Source organism: Odocoileus virginianus, chromosome 4 (assembly GCF_023699985.2).
Source record: "Odocoileus virginianus isolate 20LAN1187 ecotype Illinois chromosome 4, Ovbor_1.2, whole genome shotgun sequence".
NCBI classification, from domain to species: Eukaryota; Metazoa; Chordata; class Mammalia; order Artiodactyla; family Cervidae; genus Odocoileus; species Odocoileus virginianus.
This window is the reverse complement of record NC_069677.1, coordinates 76,162,880-76,188,701: the sequence shown is the minus strand read 5'-3', so window position 1 is coordinate 76,188,701 and position 25,822 is coordinate 76,162,880. Positions and strand designations below refer to the sequence as shown.

Genomic DNA, 25,822 nt, shown 5'->3' with positions numbered 1-25,822 from the left:
AAAAAATTCAAACTCTTGAACTTAAAAAATTGATACCAGAAAGCAAGGAAACTATTTTTTAAAATATATTTAATTGGAGGATGATTGCTTACAATGTTGTGTTGGTTTCTATCATACATCAACATGAATCAGCCATAGGATACATATGTCCCGTCCCACTTGAACCTCCCTCCCACCCCCTACCCTATTCAAACTACTAAGCTTATGTCAAAAGAACTCAAGAGACAATTTAAAGAGGTTTTAACTGATGAAACATGGAATTATATAAGATTTCAAAGGAATAATATTAACTGAAATAGATTGAAACACTAGAATACATTAAAAAATCATGAATTTTTGATAATATAAGGGATCCCATTAGTCACCAATGAAGGATGCTAGAGTATAAATGTGTTATTCTGAAAATTATTTTTAAAAAAGAAAGAATAAAGCATTTTCCTGTCTTTCTTATACAAATCACACCTCTGGGAACCAAATAGGTGTTGAACTGTTAACCAAACAGTTTTTCTGTAAAGAACTCTAAATAATAAAGAAGGAATAACAGAATTAGAAAACTACCATTTTGGAAATTCTAATGAAATAATGTATCTAGGCAATATGCCTCAGTGACTGTTAAGATCATAAAAGAGCACCATCCCTTGTAAAACATTCTTGCTACAAAACAATCCCTGAATCTGATCAAACCCAGCTAGCTATTTACAGGGTACACAGAGAAAAAAACAGGCTGGTTTCTTCAGTAAGTTGCAAGGATAAAAAAGAGGGAGAGAGACTGAAAGAGATTGGAGACATCTCAGTCAAATGCAATGCTTGGACCTTGTTCACATATCAGCTTGAAAAAATACCCCACAGGCCCCAAATTTAGCATTCTTGCCTTGAGAACCCCATGGACAGTATGAAAAGGCAAAAAGATATGACACTGCAAGATGAGCCCCTCAGGTTGGTAGGTGACCAATATGCTACTGGGGAAGAGCAGAAAAATAAGTCCAGAAAGAATGAAGAAGCTGAGCCAAAGTGGAAACAACAATACTCAGTTAAGGATGTGTCTAGTGGTGAAAGTAAATTCCAAAGCTGTAAAGAACAATATTGCATAGGAACCTGGAATGTTAGGTCCATGAATGGAGGTAAATTGAACTTGGTCAAACAGGAGATGGCAAGAGTGAACATCAACATTTTAAGAGTGAATTAAAATGGACAGGAACGGGTGAATTTCATTCACATGACCATTATGTTTGCTACTGTGGGTAAGAATCCTTTGGAAGAAATGGAGTAGCCCTCATAGTCAACAAAAGAGTCCAAAATGCACTAATTTGGTGCAATCTCAAAAGCAACAGAATGATATTGGATTATTTCCAAGCAAAACATTCAACATTACAGTAATCCAAGTCTATGCCCCAAACACTAGTGTCAAAGAAACTGAAGCTGAACGGTTCTATGATGACCTGAAAGACTTTCTAGAACTAACACCAATAGAAGATGTCCTTTTCATCCTAGGGGACTGGAATGCAAAAGTAGGAAGTCAAGAGACACCTGGAGTAACGGGCAAGTTTGGCCTTGGAGTACAGAATGAAGTGGGTCAAAGACTAACAGAGTTTTGCCAATAGAATGCATTGGTCATAGCAAAGACCCTCTTCCAACAACACAAGAGACAACTCTACACAGGAACGTCACTAGATGGTTAATACCAAAATCAGATTGATTATATTCTTTGCAGCCAAAGATGAAGAAGCTGTATACAGTCTGCAAAAACAAGACCTGGAGTTGACTGTGGCTCAGATCATGAGCTCCTTATTGCAAAATTCAGACATAACTTGAAGAAAGTAGGGAAAACCACTAAGCCATTCTGGTGTGACTTAAACCAAATGCCTTATGATTATACAGTAAAAGTGACAAATAGATTCAAGAGATTAGATCTGATAGATAGAGTGCCTGAAGAACTATGGACAGAGGTTTGTACAGGAGACAGCAACCAAAACCATCCCCAAGAAAAAGAAATGCAAAAAGGCAAAATGGTTGTCTGAGGAGGCCTTACAAATAGCTGAGAAAAGAAGAGAAGCAAAAGGCAAAGGAAAAAAGGAAAGATATACTCAGCTGAATGCAGAGTTCCAGAGAATAGCAAGGAGAGATAAGAAAGCCTTCTTAAGTGAACAGTACAAAGAAATAGAGAAAAAGATAGAATGCAAAAGACTATAGATCTCTTCAAGAAAATTGGAGATACCAAGGGGACGTTTCAGGCAAAGATGGGCACAATAAAGGACAGAAATGGTAAGGACCTAACAGAAGCAGAAGAGTCTAAGAAGAGGTGAATACACAGACGAACTGTACAAGAAAAGTCTTAATGACCCAGATAACTACGATGGTTTGGCCATTCACCCAGAACCAGACATCCTGTAGTGTGAAGTCAAGTCGTCTTAGGAACCATTACTATGAACAAAGCTAGAGGAGGTGATGGAACTCCAACTGAGTTATTTCAAATATCAAAAAATTATGCTGTTAAAGTGCTACACTCAATGGAAAACTCAGCAGTGGCCACAGGACTGGAAAAGGTCAGTTTTCATTCCAGTCCCAAAGAAGGGCAATGCCAAAGGGATGTTCAAACTACTGCCCAATTGCACTCATTTCACATGCTAGCAAGGTAATGCTCAAAATCCTTCAAGCTAGACTTCAACAGTACATGAACTGAAAACTTCCAGTTGCACAAGCTGGATTTAGAAAAGGCAGAGGAACCAGAGATCAAATTGTCAACATTTGTTCAATCATATATAAAGGAAGAGAATTCCAGAAAAAATGTACTTCTGCTTCATTGACTATGCTAATGCCTTTGATTATATGGATTACAACAAACTGGAAAATTCTTAAAGGGATGGGAATGCCCGACCACCTGTCTCCTGAGAAACCTGTATGCAGGATAAAAAGCAACAATTTGAACTGGACATGGAACAACAGACTGGTTCAAAATTGGGAAAGGAGTAAGTCAAAGCTGTTGTCACCCTGCTTATTTAACTTCTATATAGAGTACATCATGTGAAATGTTGGGCTGAATGAGTCATAAGCTGGAATCAACATTGCCAGGAGAAATATCAATAACCTCAGATACACAGATGACACAACCCTTATGACAGAAAGCGAAGAGGAAATAAAGAGCTTCTTGATGAAAGTGAAAGAGGAAAAAACTGGCTTAAAACTCAACATTCAAAAAACTAAGATCATGGTATTCAGCCCCATCACTTCATGGCAAATAGAGAAACAATAGAAACAGTGACAGACTTTATTATCTTGGGCTCCAAAATCACTGCAGATGGTGATTAAAGCAATGAAATTAAAGACATTTGCACCTTGGAAGAAAAGCTATGACATACCTAGACAGTGTATTAAAAAGCAGAAACATCAGTCTGTGCCAAAGTTCTGTATAGTCAGAGCTAATGCTTTTCTAGTAGTCATGCATGGATGTGAGAGTTGGACAATAAAAGGCTGAGCACCAAAGAATTGATGCCTTGAAACTGTGGTGCTAGGGAAATCTCTTGAGAGTCTCTTGAACTGCAAGGAAATCAAACCAGTCAATCCTAAAGGAAATCAACACTGAATATTCATTGGAAAGATTGATGCTGAAGCTCCAATACTTTGGCCACCTGATGTGAAGAACCATCTTATTGGAAAGACCGTGATGCTGGGAAAGATTGAGGGTGAGAGGAATATAGTTGAGTAACAATGTTGTAATAGTTTCAGGTGGACAGCAAAGGGACTTAGCTATAGGTATACATGTATCCAATCTCTCTCAAACTTCCCTCTTATCCAGCCTGCCACATAACATTGATCAGAATTCCTTGTGCTATACAGTAGGTCATTGTTGGTTATCTATTTTAAACATAATAGTGTGTACATGTCCGTGTACACATCCATTCCAAACTCCCTAACTATCTCTATCCCCTGTTCTTCCTACCTGGCAGCCATAAATTCATTTTCTAAGTCTATGAGTCTTTCTGCATTGTAAATAAGTTCATTTGTATCATTTCTTTTTAGATTCTGCATAAAAGAGGTGTCATACAATATTTCTCCTTCTCTGTCTCACTTACTTCACTCAGCATGGTAATCCCCAGGCATTTCCATGTTGCTACAAATGGCATTATTTCATTATTTTTTAGGTTGAGTAGTATTCCATTATATATACGTACCATATCTTTTTTATCCATTCCTCTGTTGATGGACATTAAGTTTGCATCCATGTCTTGGCTATTGTAAACAGATAAGTCACTACTTTTATGGATGTTTAAAAATTTTCATAATAAATAAATCAAAACATTAATTTCTGAAAAATACTTATTTGCTTAAGTTTTTTTTCCCCACAAAGGAGGAATAGGAAAAATAAAACAAAAGAAAACACTGGCTTTACTTCAACTTGGTGTTACTGTGGCCCTGAATAAATAAGAGCTAAAGATATCAAGTCTCATTTGGGACCAAGATCTCATTGTTAGAGTTTTGCTAAGACTGAGAATATAAATGGACAGAGGGGTTAAAACTTTTTTTAATTTAAAAGTTCACTTTCTTTTTTTTTAATTTTGTGGTGGCAAGGAGGTGCTGCCTTCTAGTATGTCATATGACACCATTTTATATTAGGGAAAGCTAAAGAGGAACAACACTATCAGAATTTCACAATGGCATTTGTGACAAAATAATGAATACAAATAAAGAATAATATAGGAAGTCTCTCCTGCCTCTCAAAAAAGCTGCAGGTGAGTGATGATATTGGGTTTGTCACCTAGGGAGCTCAGCACACCTGGGTATTCCCTCTCGCCCAGTGAGGTGCTGTCAACCTTTTAGCACCTCCCTGTTCTCCATCCATTCCCTCTAGAAACAGCTTCTGTGTATACCCTGTGCCAAGCACTGGGCTGGTTGCATGGATACGCGTGGAAAGAAACATGGTTCTCACACTGCAGGAGCAATCTAGGAATGAGTCACCTGCTCAGGAAAGAGAAACAGAAAGGTTCTAAACAAGTGGAGTTGTCTCCCTAAGGTGGTGCAGAGAACTGGAGGGCACCCTTAGAAGCTAAAGACATCAGGGAAGGTTTCTGGAAGTGGAGGGATATTGAAGAGACCCGAAGGAAAGTAGCGATGATGATAATCCAAGAAAAGTAGGAGAGTGAGGAAAGCATCCCAGACAGGGAGAGGCATGTGCCCAGGACTGAAGGACTGGCATGAGTGCCAGGCAGAGAAAAGATTGTGGAGGGGAGACTGGGTGGTGGAAAGTGGTGGTGGGCACTGAGCTGAGGAAGGGCTATAATGAAGGAGCAAATGTCTGTACCAGGTTCTCAGTGTGGTCTGGGGCCAGCAACATTAGCATCGCCCAGGAAGTTCCAGAATGCAAATTCTCAGGCTCAACCCAGACCTGCTTAATCAGAAACCCTGTGGGTAATGCCCAAGAATCTGCTTTAACTAGCCTTCTAGGTGATTCTCCAAACTATTTTACCCTCCATGGGACATTTAGTAGTGTCTGAATACACTTTGGTCTGTATGACTGATGGGGCTAAAGTACTACTACCAGTGTTTAGTAGCCTGGATGATGCTAAACACCCTACAGTGCACAGGACAACCTCCCCCCACCCCGCCCCGCCCCTGCCAAAAAAATCCAAATGTTAATGGTGCGGCTGTTGAGAAATCCCGATCCTCCCTTTCTCTGTCTGTGTCTTCCTTCCTTCTTGTCTCTTTTTTATTTCCACTTGTCCTTTACAGACAGATAGCAGAGTACTCAAAAAACCACCAAATGCTCCTTTTCCACATTTTTGTTATTTACTCAGTTACAGATAACCATCTCCTTTTATTGAATTAGAAATTCCCCATGACTAAGTTGACCTGTGGTTAATATAGGCATTATCTTATTTTTGCCCCAAAGGGCCCATTTCTCTTCCTGGGAGTAGGATAGGGTGGCTCAGAGTATAGGTGACAGGCCCCACCTCAGACCTGAAGCTGTAGGTCTTGGCCACCCTGCACATAAGCTTACACCTGAGGCCCAAACAACCAGGAGTCTTGATTTTGGCGTGAAAGACAGCTGCGGTGAAATTGGAGGCTTCCACAAGAGACATCAGGGATAACTCTGAACTCTGCCTCAAGACCACAGAAGTAAGCATGTCCACAGATAGTACAAAGTCCACACAGAATGTTTTTAAGCAAAGATGTAAAGTCACATGAAGAGTTTGGGAGTAACTGACGGATAGGATTCTGATCTGAAGGATAACATTGACAAATCCAATAATTATATCCACTAGAAGAAGGTTTACAGGGCAAAAAGAGTAAGGAAAGTTTAAAGTTACAAATATAGGCATTGGCAGTGCCCATCCAACACTTTCCAGGGGAGCTGGTGCCTCCAATATGAATGTTTCATCTGCTTATTATTATTCACAGTGGTAATAGGTGTCCCAGGTTTTTAAAGTCTGAAGCCATTAACAATTTCCATTATCCAGCTTCCTTAGCTCTGTTTTCAGGCTCTGACACAACCCCCTAATAACTGTCCTCCCCATAGTTAACCCACATGGAGAAAATGACCTGGCAAAGCTGATAAGAATGTTGAGTCTGCTTGAGTGTTTTTCACTAAACATGAACCAATTGGTCTTTTGGTTTATATCTCTGGGCTCTATTGAATCTACTTAGCCATCCTGCTAGATAGAATAACCTCTGGGACCCTGACAACATGGAGTTCTGGACTTCCAAGGTAGAGTGAGAGCCAGACCAAGAACCAAAAGGAATGCCTCTGGGCATCTGCTTCTGGCACTTGGTCTATTGCCCTCTTTGGTCATCCTGATTGTCATAACACATCTTTTCTTCCAACTTCTACATTCCCACGATACCCAAAAACATGTGTGGTAGATTGAAAAAAGTGGCCACCATACTCTGCAGCTCCTTCTACCAAGAAGTGGAGTCCATGTCTTATTTCCTCATCCCTGAATCTCAGATGGCCATGGGACTGGCCAGTAGAACACAGAGGAAGTGACCTCATACGAATTTGAGACTGGGTCTCAAGACATGTGCATCTTCTGTCCTGGATCCTTTGGACCTTAAAGTTGCTTAGTGTATCAGTCCAAGCCAACCTGCTGAATGATGAGAAACAAATGTCCCCACCACCTTGATCATTCCAGAGGAGAGCCAGACAAACCCCAGGAAGAGAGGCATTCTGCTTGGTACAGCTGACTGCATATACATGAGGAAGTCCACCCGAGACCAAGAGAAGATCCTCTTGTGGCGTGGTGTACATGTGCTCAGTCATGTCCAGCTCTTTGTGACCCCATAGACTATAGCCCACCAGACTCCTCTGTCCATGAGAGTTTCTAGGCAAGAAATAGTGGAGTGGGTTGCCATTGCCTTTCTCCAGAAGAGCCTCTTAGATGAACTCAGCTTGCCAATGCACAGAGTCATAAGCTTAAATAAATTGCTATAGTTTTAAATATTAAATTTTGGAGTAGTATTTTATGCAGCAGTAGATAACTGACAACAACAGCATTTGTGTTTATAATAACTCCTAGTTAGTCCTTGAGCTTATTGCCACATTTCTCTCTGAGGAGCCATGGGATTTGCCTCTCAACCTAACACAACTGGGATTTATCTCTTATTATCTCAGGAGCCACAAAGGCTCTAGCAGAAGGAAACACTTTGTTTTTTTTTCCATCAAGATGCTAAGAGATCTAGGTAAAAGCTACAGAAAATTTTGAGTCTGCCAACATTCACTTGAGGAGAAACAGGAGGATTAAATATGTAAAACTGCATTTCTTAGACATAGACACATTTCTGACCTTCAGCCGGCGGTCGGGATCTCCACTGCATAGAGAGTTTACAGATACTTTGAATGATTTCCAGGCTGGGCTTAAGTTATTCATCACAACCTGAGGAAAAAAGAAAGGAGTGGTGGGTAGGAGAGGAAATGCTTGACATTTTCATTTTCAACATAAAAACTACTTGAGAAGCATTGAAAGCTTGAGAAGCTTATGAAACGGACAATTGTCTGCAACAGGTGTCTTAATGAAAACTTGAAGTAGTAAAGCTTTGAAAGGTGCTCACTAAGTGAACATTATGGGCAGAACTCCTGTGATCACTAGCCTGGATGCTGTTTTATGAATAATAACAATAATATTGTACAGTATGTGGGTGTTGGAGATGACCCCTTCTATATCAAAAGAGGGTAGGATTAAGGAGATGGGCTGCCTCTGCCTCTGGTAAAGGATCTACTGTTATGTAGCTCAGTGCTATGGCATAAATTCCCTTCTACTGAGGTCAGCATACATAAAGCTTATAGGTGATAAATTCTATTGCTGAAGTTGAGTGATCTTTGGTGACCCGTGACCTTGGTTAGATCAGATTGCAAGTCAGAAGAAAAATCCTAGGAGTATGCTTGGAAGGCATGAAGGTAGATCTTCAGAATTTCAGGATCACAAACTAAGACTATAATGGAGTGTAATCCTTTTAAAAGCAGTTTACTGATCATGAACTTGGTTAAATCCTGCCTGAGGGTCCATTTGAGTCAAGTCTTATTCTGCCATCAAATGATTCAAATAATTCATTTTGGTTTAGAATGTGTGAGTATTTGCTCTGTATCTAGGATTGTACTGTATGCTCTGGGGGCTGGTCCCAAAGTGTGATTCTTGGAACTTCAGGAACTTGTTAAATACAAATTCCTAGATTTCAACCAGATATACTGACAGAAACTCCCTAGGTGGGTCATTAGGTGATCCTGATGCATGATATTTGAGAACCACTGTTCCAGGGGACATACAAATGAAGTTAAATGGAATTCAGTCATATTGATTTCTCTTCATAAGCAGTTTTTAGTTAGCAGAAATCTTAGTATTATAAAAAAAATTAATTCTCTATCCAACATAATTATTTTATAAGTGATTCCCTCTTCTGAATTCCTTAATATAATGAATTATTGAGTATACTGCAGGCTCATTATTAAATTTCCTATAGTGCATTAAAGAGTAGAAAAATAATGTTCCTGTGTGACTTTGCTTTTTGTTCTCATTCCTTGAATGATCAAAGTGATAGTGAGAAGAAATGTTAGATAAAATTATTTTGGTTAAATCTCTCACCTTTATAGAAATATTAAGAGTGAAGATGTTTCATTGCAACAATTATGCAAAACTCAATCACAAATCAAAATTTCTACTAGAAATTTCCTCTGAAATTAAAATCCGTATGTGTGTGTGTACACATGTGCTTACCCAGGGAGAATAGTATTGCCTGGTTATTTTCTATGTATTGAGCAAGAAAGAGGAAAAAGCAATGTTATGCTGATTGATTCACTGGAAAATTTACAATCACTTTTCTGTGAGACTCCAGGGGCCCTTCACAATGGAGTATGGGGAAGTGTTAGAGACTCTGGGAACAGGGGAATTTACCAGCGTTAAAACTGAGAGGAGGGCCGCTGTCAGGAGAGAAGAAGTCTAATATGATGCCACCCCTCTTCCTTCTCCCCGTACATTCAAGTCCCCGTGCACTGGCTGGGCAAAGGCATGAATGGCTACCACTTCTGATTCTCTCCAACATTTAGTTACTTCTTCTGAAAGAACTTTGTTCCATCAAAGGAAGCTTTATGTGGGGAAAAAGTTCTACTAGGTGGTGTTGATGAGGTGCCACTCAGGGTAACCATCCAAGTTGCATTTGAAACTATTCCCTAGGGAATAGTTTGTGACTGTCCAAAGAGTCACACTGTACTATTACAGGGACTGGGCATGCTATCTATAATCAACTCCATTCATGCTTTCATTCTTTTACTAAATGCTAACCATATACCAAATGACATTCACAGACTAGCCTGTCCAAGATTATTCAGTTTTTGCTTATCTTAAATATGACATGAAATGTCCCCCTAATGCTACGTGCAACTCTACCACTTTGGGAAAAAGGAACTGGATTTCCAGTGTGAGGTGTGGGAACACAGCTATAACCCTGTAGGAGACATGACAGTCCCTTCCTCCTGTACACTTCCCTGCAAGCACAACAGTTCTCTCGGCTCCAAGCCATCTCTCCTTACCAAGGCGCTTCTCACCCCAACAAGTCTCTCTCTTGAACTAGCTTATACATAAAATACAATACAAAGTGGAGTCTAGGGTTGGTTGTTAAGTGGGTGTGTGGTCACGGGCAGTGGTGGGTGGGATACTGAAGGATGAGGTTCACAGACACATGGCGAGAAGGTGGGAATATGAGAGGGAGATGCAGTCAGATCAAGTGCCTGCTGATACAGGGCAGCTATTCATGTGCAGACCTGACATCAGTACTGTGTGTGGACTTCCCCGGGGAGGCTGACTGGCTTCTCAAATTACAGCAAAGCTCAGGGTCAAACACACATAATTCAAACCTTAGCTCTACCTCTTGCTCACTGTGAGAACTGGAAGGTGAATTAACCTCCTCAAAGTTCAGCTTCTTCATCGGTAATATGGGGTAATAATAAACATGTCAGGGCATAGTTGTGAGAAGTAAATAAAATGATGTGTGTAAAATCACTTGGTAGATTGCTTGGCACCTAGTCACGCTCCTGAAATGTTAACTAGGATTCATATTTTTATTATTAATAAGTTGCTGGCTTTCTGTATTAAAGGTCAGGAGTGGAGAATATGGGTGAGAAAGGGTCCCATATTCTCCTCTTATAACACCCACATTCAGAAGAAAGAGAGGACTGGGAAGACCGCAGGTCTTGGGGGAGAGCTACAGACATTAAGAAAGGTAAGGTCAGTGTATCATCTTAAGGAAATGAGATGGCAAAACTGAAGATGGCACTTCTCACCTCAGTTCGGTGCACAAGCTGCTGAGTTGCATCATCATTCATTCGAAAAATTTCCAGAAATGGGTCAGATTTACTGAAGAAATCCTAAAACAGATAAGCAAAAATGAGTTTTTCTCTCATCCCCTTGCACAAACACACTCGAAACATCCCTGGATAAAATACCCCTGAATTTGACACTTCCTTGCTTTTGCCTTCGGCTAGAAGGAGCTGTATCTGAACCCCACAAGTTCTTTGAGAAGAAAGGACTTGGTTGATTGAAGTCCCAAGCAGTCTTCAAAGATCAGTTCAAATGCCAGTTATCTAAGAAGCAGTGTATCTGCTGTCTTAAACAGGTTCATCCTAGTTATTGTAAAGCCTGTGTCTGATGTGTGAAACAGAGTGTTTCTTGCCATAGTAAACAAGGATGTCACAGTCATTAGCTATTCTGAACCTCCAAATTTAATTTCTAGGCCCGGAGGGCACCGAGGAAGAGCAATGCCTCCAATCTGGCAGCCATTAAGCTGCTGCCACAAGCTGCCCCCACTCCCTATGGTGAATGAGGAACTAAGGATGTGAAAAATCAAGTTGCAGGATGCTGGCCCCAATAGCTGAGATGCATATTAAAGGAATGATTGCATTAACTACAGACTCTTGCATCTTCCTATACATAGAAAAGCACTAAATTTCTTAACTCAAAAGATCTAAAAAAATATTTCCTTAATAAATTATAAGGAAATAATTTTCCTTAATTAACAATAATCTTCTTTGTTCAGACTACCTGCCCCTTGTGGCAAACTTCTTTATAACCTGACATCCCAGCCTGCCTGCCTCCGTGAAACAGATGGAGAGGCCCTCCATCTCTCAGGGTCATGTGAGATGCTGTCTCCCAGGCTTGAAATCCTTAAAATTCCCACAAAATAAAACATAACTCTCAACTTTAAGGTTTTGGCTGTTTTTTAAGTTGGCAATGACTACAGACACTGTGGGTCTGTTATTATCTGTTTCTCTTCTGCTTCTTGTTATGCTTGTTAATTTTTATTAAATACTAGACAGTTCAGTTCAGCCACTCAGTCATGTCTGATTCTTTCTGATCCCATGGACTGCAGCACACCAGGCTTCTCTTTCCATCACCAACTCCCAGAGATTACTCAAATTTATGTCCATCGAGTCAGTGATGCCATCCAACCATCTCATCCTCTTTCGCCCCCTTCTCCTGCCTTCAATCTTTCCCAGCATCAGGGTCTCTTCCAAGGAATCAGTTCTTTTCATCAGGTGGCCAAAGGATTGGAGATTCAGCTTCAAGACCAGTCCTTCCAATGAATATTCAGGGCTGATTTCCTTTAGGATTGACTAGTTCGATCTCCTTGCAGTCCAAGGGACTCTCAAGAGTCTTCTCCAAAACCACAGTTCAAAAGCATCAGTTCTTCAGCACTCAACTTTCTTTTTTTTTTTTTTTTTTTTTAGCACTCAACTTTCTTTACAGTCCAACTCTCACATCCATACATGACTATTGGAAAAACCATAGCTTTGACTATATGGACCTTTGTTGGCAAAGTAATGTCTCTGCTTTTTAATATGCTGTCTAGGTTGGTCAGCTTTTCTTCCAAGGAGCAAGTATGTTTTAATTTCATGACTGCAGTCACCATCTGCAGTGATTTTGGAGCCCCCAAAAATAAAGTCTCTCACTTTTCCATTGTTTCCCCATCTATTTGCATGAAGTGATGGGACCAGATGCCATGATCTTAGTTTTTTTAATGCTGAGTTTTAAGCCAGCTTTTTTACTCTCCTCTTTCACTTTCATCAAGAGGCTCTTTAGTTCTTTGCTTTCTGCCATAAGGGTGGTGTCATCTGCATATCTGAGATTATTGATATTTCTCCCAGAAATCTTCATTCCAGCTTGTGTTTCATCCAGCCCAGTGTTTCTCATGATGTACTCTGGATATAAGTTAAATAAGCAGGGTGACAACATACAGCCTTGACGTACTCCTTTCCCAGTTTGGAGCCAGTCTGTTGTTCCATGTCCAGTTGTAACTGTTGCTTCCTGACCTGCATACAGATTTCTCAAGACGCAGGTCAGGTGGCCTGGTATTCCCATCTCTTTCAGAATTTTCCACAGTTTGTTGTGATCCACACAGTCAAAGGCTTTGTCATAGTCAATAAAGCAGAAGTAGATGTTTTTCTGGAACTCTCTCACTTTTTTGATGATCCAGTGGATGTTGGCAATTTGATTTCTGGTTCTTCTGCCTTTTCTAAAACCAGCTTGAACATCTGGAAGTTCATGGTTCATGTATTGCTGAAGCCTGGCTTGGAGAATTTTGAGCATTACTTTACTAGCGTGTGAGATGAGTGCAACTGTGTGGTAGTTTGAGCATTCTTTGGCATTTCCTTTCTTTGGGATTGGAAAGAAAACTGACCTTTTCCAGTCCGGCCACTGCTGAGTTTTCCAAATTTGCTGACATACTGAGTGCAGCAGTTTCACAGTATCATCTTTTGGGATTTGAAGTAGCTCGACTGGAATTCTATCACCTCCAGTAGCTTTGTTCGTAGTGATGTTTCTTAAGGCCCACTTGACTTTGCATTCCAGGATGTCTGGCTCTAGGTGAGTGATCACAGCATCATGGTTATCTGGGTCATGAAGATCTTTTTTGCATAGTTCTTCTGTGTATTCTTGCCACCTCTTCTTAATATCTTCTGCTTCTGTTAGGTAGACATCGTGTAATACTAGATACCATATAAAACACTTATAAAGGTTTTAGATGAGAGTTTAGCTCTAATAAGCAGTTAGAATGGGGGCAGTCACCTGATTCCAATTAGGACTGAGTTCTTTAGAGGTTGGTTTTTTCGAAAGTCTTTAGAAGTCTGATGTAGTTCTGATTTCTTTATTCCTTAGGTATAGTCCTTTAAGACTGTCATTCAAAAACACTATTTATGAGGGATGTTTCTCCTTGAAAAGCCATAAATACTCATTTTTGTTTGTGAGACTCTCTGAAAGACTGTTTATTTCTGTTATTTCTTTTTTTCTCTTTTACTTAAAAAAATTCTTAAATTGGAGGATAATTGCTTTACAGTGTTGTGCTGATTTCTGCCATACAACAATGTGAATCAGCCATAAGTATATATATGTATATGTACATGAGTATATGTATATGTATATAAGTATATATATGTGTATATATATATATATATATATATATATACACACACACCTATATATTCCCCTCCCATTTGAGCCTTCCTCCTACCCCTCTAGGCCGTCACAAAGCACCAGTCTGGGCTCCCTGTGTTATAAAGCAGTTTCCCACTAGCTGTTTTACACATGGTATTGTATATGTCAATGCTACACTCTCAATTCATCCTACCCTATCCTTCCCCACACTGTGTCTACAAGTCTGTCTGTTCTCTATGTCTATGTTTCTATTCCTTCCCTGCAAATAGGTTCATCTGTACCATTTTTCTAGATTTCATGTATATGTGTTATTTGTTTTTCTATTTTTTAAAAAACATGATATTTGTTTTTCCCTTTCTGACGTACTTCATTCTGTACAACAGGCTCTAGGCCATGATCTCTTGGCTCTACAGTTCTTGGTTCAGTTTCTCTCTAAGTTGCTATTTGCTAATTAGTGAATGCCCTGAGAGAGTAAGTCACTCCAACTGTTGGGCTGCTTCCCTCCTCTGAAGCCTCTACAAATAACCCAAGCTGTCCCTGTAACCCTGAGTTCCAGCTTTGCTTCCCCAACCCCATGAGACTATCAAAACCACGGCTCAGTTTCTTATTTCTCAGTAACTGTTTTCTGCTAGGCTTCCCAGGTTCTCCATTCCTAGGTTTTATGACTCAGCCTTATGGAATTGCCTTGAGTGGAAAATCTGCATAGACTATCTGAATCATCTCAATGGATTTCTCTTCTTCCCAGCTTCTCCACTCCTAAATCTTGACTGACTTTGAAGACTCCCAAAGAGACATCCCTTGTATCTTGTTCAGTGTTTATAGTTGTTTTCAGTGGCAGAATAACATAAAACAAACAGGCATTTTAATACTGGAAGTAGCATACGCTTAAGTTTGCTTTTTACCCCAATAGATTATAAACTCTTCAGAGAAGAGGAATTATGTCTTATTTTCCTTTATATTTCTACATTTTCCTTAGCATCTAGTTTTTAGTGGCAGACGTATTTACTGGATATATGAATAAATACATAGGTGAATGAATGAGTGACATGAACACTGTGTATATAACAGGAGGTTATCTGAGACGCAGCTTTAGTCATCACATTCTTACTATGTATTTCACCAGATTATTCCCTGCCCCAGAAATCCAGGTGGCAGCAAAGTAGAATAAAGCCTACAGCCATCTTAGTCTTTAGGTCAAAAAAAAAAATACTCTCAGGGAATATACTGATCATGGAAACTTGTGCTTGATATTAAGATTCAAGGAAGGGTAAAAACTTTTCTCAGCCCTCCAACATGTTATCTAGTTTGGTGCTAAGTATACACATAAACATCACCAAGGGTTAAGTATGAATGAATGAATGAATGAACAGCAGAGAAGAGGGCAAGTTGATGGATTTTGATTATAAAATATGGTTTTGAGAAAAGGAAAACAAAGGATGTCACAGTCATCAGCAATTGCAGCCACCAGGGATGGTGAGCTGGTGAACCCTGAGGGGACTCAGGAAGGTAAGAATACCAGCCATCTCGTAGCCATCAGACTGCAGCCACTCTCTGCAGTCAACCCTGCAGAAACTCAGGATGAAAAACACAGGATACTGGTCCCAGATAGCTGAGGTGCATATCAAAGAGATTATTTCAGTGAGCCCAGACTCCTACATCTTCCCATACATAGAAAAGTATTTAGTTCCTTAACTTGGGATATTTGTTTTCTTTAATTAACAATAATCTTTTGATGTTAAGACTACCTGGACTTTGTAGAAAACTTCTATATACCTGGCTCCTCTCCAGGGCTTGAAGTCCTAAAAATTTTCACCAAATAAAACACAACTCTCAACTTTTAGGTTATGAATATTAAGTACACAGTTGTGAGGAGGATGTTTCTAGGGAGGGAATAGACTGACTGAAGGTGTAAAAGAGAAAAGACACACCAAATAGCTAAATAATGCTGCAGCCTAAGGTTGTGCAGGGGAAGAGTTGGAGGCAATACTGGTGGAGCAGCTCCATGAAGTGGAGGACCTTACAGGTGCATCCCAAGTGTTTGCATTCACCTGAGAGGCAGTGGGGAGCCACTGGAGGATTTTGAGCAGGAAAGTAATGTGATTGGCTGTATAGTGAAAACTTTGTAGGATACTTAGAAAGAGGAGGGAGGTGGGGATATCTGCCTTCCCACCCGACCAGGACCAAATGCACAGAGTCTGGAAAATACCCTTCCTCTCTATTTTTAAAGGTGCCTGATTGACACTTGCATTCATCAGTAAGTCTGCCCTGCAAACTGTGTCTTTCCACAGAAACAGCTCCTGCCTCCTCCCAGACACATTTCTATCTGATGGGTACTTCTTTGTGTAACTGAGCAGGATCCTATGGGGCCTTTCTGAGATAAGCCCTTCCACCACATCCTGTGCTTTAGCTTCTCTCTGAAGTACCCAGATAACAGTATTGGATGCACATGTCCTGAGTTGTTCCACAGATGTGAAAACCTCCCACCCAACAGAAGACGTGAACCACATAATGACCTTCAGCACGTAGCACCCAGGCCTCCTGGAACCCAAGGATTGATCATGTTAGCCTCTGTGACACCTTCCTGCTATCTCACCACCAGCAACCAATCAGAGAATTGTGCATGAGCTGATTGCATACCCTGGGACCCTCTTCCTTCACCTGGCATTTTAAAAATGCTTTGCTGAGGAAATTCCCTGGTGGTGCAGTGTGTGCAGTGGTTAGGGCTCTGGGTTTTCACTGTCAGTGGTACAAGTTCAATTCCTGGTCAGGGGACTAAGATTCTACAAGCTAAGCGGTGTAGCCAAAAAAAAAAAGAAAAAAAAAAAAAAAAGAGTTTTGTCAAACTTTAGAGCATAAGCCACCCATCTTTCCTTTTTTGGCCCTGAAAGAAATCTTTCTCTGCTCCAAACTCCAATGTTTTGATTTTTTGGCCTCACTGTGCAGGGACACACAAACATGAATCTGCTCAAGACATTCACCCCTCAAGTCTATTTGTGTTTCATCCCTTATATTAAAGAACTGGCGCCCAATCCCCACTTCCTAGTATGGACACACTAGCATGTTCTGCATGCCCTTGGGGCCCTTCTCCAGGGGGGATAGACTGTTGGTCCCTAATATATTGGAGGAACTCTTATCAGTTATTTTTCTTTTTCCTTTTATTGATCATTTTAAACTTTTTGCTATCATTATTTTAAAAAATAGAAAATATATATAAAAATAGAAACATATACACAGTGGGATATTACTCAGCCATTAAAAAGAATTCATTTGAATCAGTTCTAATGAGATGGATGAAGCTGGAGCCCATTATACAGAGTGAAGTAAGCCAGAAAGATAAAGACCAATACAGTATACTAACTCATATATATGGAATTAAAAAATGTGGTAACGACAACCTTATACGCAAAACAGAAAAAGAGACACAGATGTACAGAACAGACTTTGGGACTCAGTGGGAGAAGGCAAGGGTGGGATGTTCAGAGAAAACAGCATTGAAACAAGTATACTATCAAGGGTGAAACAGATCACCAGCCCAGGTTGGATGCATGAGACAAGTGCTCAGGGCTGGTGCACTGGGAAGACCCAGAGGGATGGGATGGGGAAGGAGGCAGGAGGGGGGATTGGGATGGGGAACACATGTAAATCCATGGCTGATTCATGTCAATGTATGGCAAAACCCACTACAATATTGTAAAGTAATTAGCCTCCAACTAGTAAAAATAAATGAAAAGAAAAAAAAAATAGAAATATGAAAAAAATAGAAGAAAAAAAGTCCATAATCTCACCCATAATACCACAACTATCAATAACAGTTTGATAATTTTTTCTAGAATCTTGTTTTTCTTATTAAAAAATACTTGTAACTGTACTCTATATACACTTTAGTATCTTATTTTTCCTAATGGAAGTATATTGTAATTTTTTAAAACTTAATTTCATATTATTTTAAGATACTATTTAGTATTGGCATGGAATTGTCAGAAGGAGGTACTATAAATCAAGAAAAGAAAGATCAGATACAATCTTCACCTTCAAGCAACTAAAAATCTAACGTGTAGTGCACTATCTTTCAAATCCTGATTCCACCATATACAATTGGGATGATCTAGGACAGGATATTTAATTTTTTCACATCTCAGTTTTCTTATCCATTAATTGGAGAGGATATCAACCTTTCCTCATAGCAATGCAGAAGGATTAGAGGAAGTGATGCACATAAAGTTTTGAGTCCAGTGCCTGGCACATGATCAGCACTCAGAAAGCATTACTGCTATTTATTATTACCAATAAAAGATAGAATACATGAGGACACTTAGAAAAGCACTATACAAATATCAGGGATAATTATTATTAAGAATTTAGCAGTACTTCCATCTGATTTCTGGAAATAAAACTACTTATACGCAGCTCAAAAGCATCTCAAATGTACACTCAGAGATTCATAGTTAAAAACAACAAACCTGAATCTAATTGTATAGTTACTTGACCACAATCTGGAATTTTCAGCTTTCTTTGCTTTGACCATCAGTATTAAGAAGGCCTTTAGGACAGTTCAGTACAATGAAAATTAATGATAGAGGCATTTTACCAAAGTTTTGCTATAGTGAAATGTTCATAGTGAAATAACTTGGAGGCTATATGCCCTTCCTCTTTTAGTCCAATATGAAAGAAATTTAGTTAAGGGAGATGTCAGTCGAGGTTTGAAAGAAAAGGAAGCAGTGCACAGCCATGATGGTGATCATGAAAATAGAATATTGGAACTGGAAAAGACTGAATTTGGGGTCATATTCAGACACTGTGACTTCTTCACCTTGTGACTTTGGGAAAATTGTTTGGCCTCACTGTGCTTCATCTGTAGACTGGAAATAATAAGACCCATTGTTAAGAATATGGTTATGTTTTGGGAGTGATGCAGGCTGATGTCTGACACCTGGTATACTGTAGACGCTCATGAATGAAAGTCTGTATCACTAATGTAGGTGGATTAGTGTTCAGGCAGGCATATTTGAACATAGTAAAATCACAGCACAGCATGACAGTTACTATTGCTATAGAACAGGGGTCAGCAAACTATGGCATATGGCCCCAATTCAGCCCACTGCTTGTTTTGTAAATAAAGTTTTATTGGAACATTGTCATGCTCATCCAGTCATGTACTGTCATGACTGAGCAATGAGGCACAGCACAGCACATGGCTGTTTTCATGCTGCGAAAGCAAAGATGTGTTGCTGGGACAGAGACCATACAATCTGCAAAGTCTAAACTATTCACCATCTGGTCCTCTATAGGAAAAGTTTGCCAACCTCTACTTTTGAGACATTTAGCTGCTTATATAGCACGCCATCAAACTAGCATCACAGCAACATTAAAAAAATACAACATATAATGATCATGATTACAGATGTGAAGAGCACCAGTGCAAGAATCAGTTCTTACATACCAACAAGAATACTTTCTCAGGAAAGAGAGGAAAAAGAACACTTTGTCAGCTTGAATGCTCCAAAGTAATTAAATTCATATCGCTACTTGTTAGATTAATCACCAACTAACTGCTAATGTAATGAGGAGTTTTAGGAGTTAAAAAGTCCATCTCTCCATTAAGTGAATTACATTAACATTATACTAAAATCATTATTTCCTGCAAACCTCACCTATTTTATGTGTGAATCTCATGAAGCCTACTGGATTTCTGTCTTGAGTAGATAGCTGCTGGTCTGGACAGCATTGGAAAGGACTTATCAGACACTAGTGAGGGATCTCTGGCAGACAGCCTGCCGGGAAGAGTCCCAGAGGGCACCAGGTACCAGGCAGTGGGGAATGAGGGAAGGTCCAGGTGAGAGGACCAGAGACAGAGGGGCTGCTGGGGAAGGGGGAGCAGTTGGGGCTCGGGGATCATTTGGGTGCCAGGAGCTGCTTAGTGCCTTTGGGTGCCTGGAGCAGTGCGCCTGCTTGGCTGGGAGAGGGAGGGACGCACTTCTCCTTCACTCCCCCCAGGACAGAGGCACTGCTGGGGGAGGGGAAGCAGTTTGGTGCAGGAGCCATTTGGGCACATTGGGAGCAGTTTGGGAGCCCTTGGGTGCCAAGAGCAGCATGCCTGCTCGGCCAGGAGGGGGAGGGATCCTCAAGGGTTGGAGGAAGCCCGTGGGGTTTCCCTTTCATTCCAACGGAAGGAGTGCAGGGCTGCTGGGGGATGGGAAGAGGTTTGGGCGACAAGCTGGGAATGGTTTGGGTGCCTTTGGGCGTCCAGAGCAGCGTGCCTGCTCGACTGGAGGAGAAGGGACCCCTGAGAGGGCTGGAGGATCCAGTGGGGAGCCCTCCTGGGGTTCCCATTGCACTTGACCCCAGGGAGTCTTCTGGGGCCAGGGGTCAGGGTATCTGCCTTCTGGGGGCTCCTCTGCCCTCCGTGGCCCTCTCTACTCTCCCACTGAGCCATCTTCCCTTTGTTCTCTGGGGTACCTTGCTCTTCAGGGATTCCCCACCCCTACTGCTTACCCCCAACACCTGTGGGTCATCTGCACGTGAGGAGTGGGAGGCTCCTGTGGGGTTCCAGGAATAGGGAAGTGCCTGGCGGTCCCCTGCCCAAGGGCCCTGGGAAGCTTCCTAAGGCCCCCAGGCTGACCTCTCTCTGCCCTTTGGAACCACCTCTGCCCTCCAGGGCCCAGGTCACCTTCCAAGGACTTCTCCAGGCCTCCCTCTACTCTCCACCTTCCAGTTTGCTCCCTCCCTCTGGGAAACCCCTGGGGTTCCCCTCTACCCTTGAAGGCCCTCCCCCCTCTCTCAGGCACCCTCATCCCTCCAGGCTGAGCCCTCAGCCATACAGGATACCCCCCTCCACCCTCCAGAGCCCTTCTCTGCTCTCCATGTTCTTCCTCCCTCCAGGGTTCCTGTCCTCTGTGGGTCTCACACCCCTCCAAGGGCCCTGACTGCCCTCTGGACCTGGCTCTCCACCATCTGGGACCCCCTTAAGCCCTCTGGTTCCCTCCTCCTTCCAGGGGGCACCCGCTCCATCCTCCAGGGCCCCTCTCCCTCTGACCTCCCCTCTGCTTTCCAGGCTGAGCCCTCTGCCCTCTGGGGATCCATCTCCACTCTCTGGGGCCCCCTCTGTCCTTCAGGGCCACCGTCAAGGGCACACACTGCCCACATAGGGCCTGCGGGTGCAGGAGGGAGGGAAGACAGAATAGGGCCAGCAGGGAAGGGGGTCCCCGCAGGTGTGGAGGAAAGGGGAACCCATCTGGTGTTCTGCCACCCACTCAGCCCTGGGAGCCTCCTGGGACCTGGACCTTATCTTCTACACCCCAAAGCCAAAGGCAATGCAGAGGCCACCTCAGTTGCGTGGAGCCTGGGCCTCCCTCCACCCCCATCCAGGGCCTTTTCTGGAGGCTTGGGTCCTGAGTCAGGACCTCACCCTCACGTGACTCCCACCTCCACCTAAAAACTGCCACCCCTTAAGCCATTCCCCACCTAGGCCCCGCCCTTTAGAGCCAAGGTTTGTTCTGCCTTTTGGTTTTTATTATCTTTACTATTTACCACTGGAGCTTGGTTTTACTCTCCAGTAGTTGTTTCATATATATACTTATTTTTTCTACTATTTCTGCTAGTTTTCTAAACTTATTTTAGTATTTTTTAGTCTTTGTTATTATTCTGTCCCCTCTTATATATATATATATTCCCCCCCCTTTTTTTTCTCTCTCTTTGCTAATGAAATACATTTTTACCTTTGGGGATTGCTACCTTTTGTTATTTTCTGCCCCACCCCCACCGTTTTTGTAAATTTTTTTTCCCCACAGCTCATGGCTTGTGGGATCCCAGTTCATTGGCCAGAGATCAGGCCTGAGCCCCTGAGGTGGGAGCACTGAGTCTGAAGTGCTGAAACAATAGAGAATGTCAGGTCCCAGAGAATATTCATCAGAGTGAGGGATCTCAGAGGTCTACATCTCAACACTAAGACGCAGATCTACCCAATTGCTTGCAAACTCCACTTCTGGAAACTTCAGGCCAAACAACTAGTGAGACAGGAACACAGTTCCACTTATCAAAAAGGAAAATGAAATGACAAAAAAAAAAAAATGTTACAGATGAACGAGTAAGGGAAAAAACCACAAGACCAAATAAATGAAGAGGAAATAGGCAACCTACCTGAAAAAGAATTTAGAGTAATGATAGTAAAGAAGCTTTCAAAATATTGAAAATAAAATGGAGAAAATGCAAGAGACATTTAAAACATTTAACAAAGACCTAGAAGAAATAAATAATAAACAGTGATGAAGAACACATTCATTGAAATTAAAAATGCTCTATTGATAGCAGAGTAACTGAGGCAGAACGGATAAGTGAGCTGGAAGGTAGAATGATAGAAATAGCTGCCAAGGAGCAGGGTAAAGAAAAAAGAATGAAAAGAATTGAGGACAGTCTTAGAGACCTCTGGGACAATATTAAATGTACCAACACTCAAATTATAGGGGTCCCAGAAGAAGAGAAAAAGAAAGGGTATGAGAAAATATTTGAGGAGATTATTGTTGAAAACTTCCTTAACATGGAAAAGGAAATAGCCACCCAGATCCAGGAAGCCCGGGGAGTCCCATAAGGGATAAATCCAAAGAGAAGTACACTGTTGGTGGGAATGAAAATTAGTACAGCCACTATGGAAAACAGTGTGGAGATTTCTTAAAAAGCTGGAGATAGAACTGCCATATGACCCAGCAATCCCACTTCTGGGCATACACACCAAGGAAACCAGATCTGAAAGAGACACGTGCACCCCAATGTTCATCGCAGCACTGTTTATAATAGCCAGGACATGGAAGCAACCCAGATGCCCATCAGCAGACGAATGGATGAGGAAGCTGTGGTACATATACACCATGGAATATTACTCAGCCATTAAAAAGAATTCATTTGAATCAGTTCTAATGAGATGGATGAAACTGGAGCCCATTATACAGAGTGAAGTAAGCCAGAAAGATAAAGACCATTACAGTATACTAACTCATATATATGGACTTTAGAAAGATGGTAACGAGAACCCTATATGCAAAACAGAAAAAGAGACTCAGATGTATAGAACAGACTTGTGGACTCTGGGAGAAGGCGAGGGTGGGATGCTTCAAGAGAACAGCATTGAAACATGTGTATTATCTAGGGTCTAACAGATCACCAGCCCAGGTTGGGTGCATGAGACAAGTGCTCAGGCCTGGTGGACCGGGAAGACCCTGAGGGATCGGGTGGAGAGGGAGGTGGGAGGGGGGACTGGGATGGGGAATACATGTAAATCCATGGCTGGTTCATTTCAATGTATAACAAAAACTACTGTAATGATGTAGAGTAATTAGCCTCCAACTAATAAAAATTAAAAAAAAAAAAATAAATGAAAAAAAAAAAAAACAAAGAGAAGTACACCAAGACAATATTAATAAAACTAACAAAAAATAACATAAGAAGCTACAAGTGAAAAGCAAAAAATAAAATACAAAGGAATCCCCATAAGGCTAATAACGAATTTTTCAACAGAAAATCTGCAGTGCAGAAGTGAGTGGCAGAATATATTTAAACTCATTCTACGAGGCCAATATCACCATGATACCAAATCCAGACAAATATACCACAAATATATATATATATATGCCAATATCACTGATGAACATAGATGCAAAAATCCTCAACAAAATTCCAACAAACAGAATCCAACAATGCATAAAAGGATTGTACACCATGGTTAAGTGGGATTTATCCAGAGATGCAAGAATTCTTCAATATACATAAATCAATCAGTGTGATATATCATATCAACAAACTGAAAGATAAAAGTCATATGATCTTCTCAATACATACAGATAAATCTTTTGATAAAATTCAATGCCCATGTATGATAAAAGCTCTCCAGAAAGTGGGCATAGAAGGAACCTACCTTAACATAATCAAGGCCATATACAACAAACCCAGAGCAAACACTATTCTCAATAATGAAAAACTGAAAGCATTTCCTCTAAGATCAGAAATAAGACAGGGGTGCCCAGTCTCACCACTATCATTCAATATAGTTTTGGCATTCCTAGCCATAGAAATCAGAGAAAAAATAAAAGGAGTCAGAACTGGAAAAGAAGTAAAACACACACAGTTTGCTGATGACATGATTCCCTACATAGAAAACCCTAAAGATTCTGCCAGAAAATTACTAGAGTCAATCAGTGAATACAGTAAAGTTTCAGGATATAAAATTAATGCACAGAAATCCCTTGTATTCCTTTACACTAACAATGAAAATTCAGAAATACACATTAAGGAAATATTATCATTGAGAATAAAATACTTAGGAATAAACCCACTTAAAGAGAAAAAAGCCCTGTATGCAAAAAACTATAAGACACTGATAAAAGAAATCAAAGATGATACAAACAGATGGAGAGATATACCATATTCTTGGATTGGAAGAATCGATATTGTGATAATGACTATACTACCCAAAGCAATCTACAGATTCAATGCAATCCCTATCAAACTACCAATGATATATATTTTTTTACAGAACTAGAACAAAAAATTTCACAATTTGTATGGAAACACAAAAGACCCCAAATAGCCAAAGCAATCTTGAGAAATAAGAATACAACTGGAGGACTCAACCTTAACAACTTTAGACTATCCTACAAAGTTACAGTCATCAAGACAGTATGATACTGGCACAGAAACAGAAATATAGGCCAATGGAACAAAATGGAAAGCTCAAAGATAAACCCACACACCTATGGGCAGCTTATCTTTGACAAAGGATGCAAGAATATACAATGGAGAAAAGACAGCCTCTTCATAAGTGGTTCTGGGAAAACTGGACAGCTACATGCAAAAGAATGAAACTAGAACACTTCCTAACACCCTATACAAAATAAACTCAAAATAAGTTAAAGACTTAAATTTAAATGTAAGGCCAGAAACATAAAGCTCTTAGTGTAAAACATAGGCAGTACACTCTTCAACATACTTCAATCACAGCAATGACCCACCTCACTGGGTCATTGTAATGGAAATAAAAACAAAAATAAACAAATGGGACCTAATTAAAGTTCAAAGCTCTTGCACAATGAAGGAAACTATAAGCAAGGTGAAAAGGCAACCCTCAGAATGGGAGGAAATAATTGCAAGTTGAAACAACTGACAAATGATTAATCTCCAGAATATACAAGCAGATCATGCAACTGAATACCAGAAAAACAAACAACCCAATCCAAAAAAAAAAAAAAAAAAATGTGGCAGATCTAAACAGACATTTCTCTAAAGAAGAGATACAGATGACCAACAAACACATGAAAAGATGCTGTTCATCACTCATTATTAGAGAAATGCAAATCAAAACTACAATGAAGTATCACCTCACACCTGTCAAAAAGGCCATCATTAAAAAATCTACAAAGAATAAATGTTGGAGAAGGTGTGGAGAAGAGGGAATCCTCTTGCACTGTTGGTAAGAATGTAAAATGATACAGCCACTTTGGAGAACAGTATGGCAATTCCTTAAAAAATTAGGAATAGAACTACCATATGACCCAACAATCCCACTACTGTTCATATACCCTGAGGAAACCATAATTGAAAAAGACACATGTACTCTAACATTCACTACAGTACTATTTACAATAGATATGACATGGAAGCAAGTAGATGTCTATCAACAGATAAATGGATAAAAAAATTGTGGTACATATATACGATGGAGTAGTTCTCAGCCATAACAAGGAAAACATTTGATTCAATTCTAATAAGGTGGATAAACTTAGAGCCTGTTATATAGAGTGAAGTAAGTCAGAAAGAGAAAGAAATATTGCATATTAACACATATATAGCTACATTCCATGGGGTTGCAAAGAGTTGGACACAACTAAGCACACACACACACACACACACAGAATCTAGAAAGATGCTAC

At 40.6% G+C, this 25,822-nt stretch overlaps 1 protein-coding gene across 3 annotated transcripts in view; it reads right to left on the bottom strand.

Annotated features, from left to right (window-relative positions):
- Positions 1–25,822, bottom strand: part of CPNE4 (copine 4) — a 689,746-nt gene that overhangs the window by 144,641 nt on the left and 519,283 nt on the right. For all 3 annotated transcript variants that reach the window (XM_070466753.1, XM_070466751.1, XM_070466752.1), the window contains 2 exons: positions 10,763–10,846; positions 7,776–7,865 (listed from right to left, as the gene is read on the bottom strand). In XM_070466753.1, coding sequence (XP_070322854.1) covers positions 7,776–7,865; positions 10,763–10,846 — 174 coding nt within the window. The remainder of the gene's footprint in view (positions 1–7,775; positions 7,866–10,762; positions 10,847–25,822) is intronic.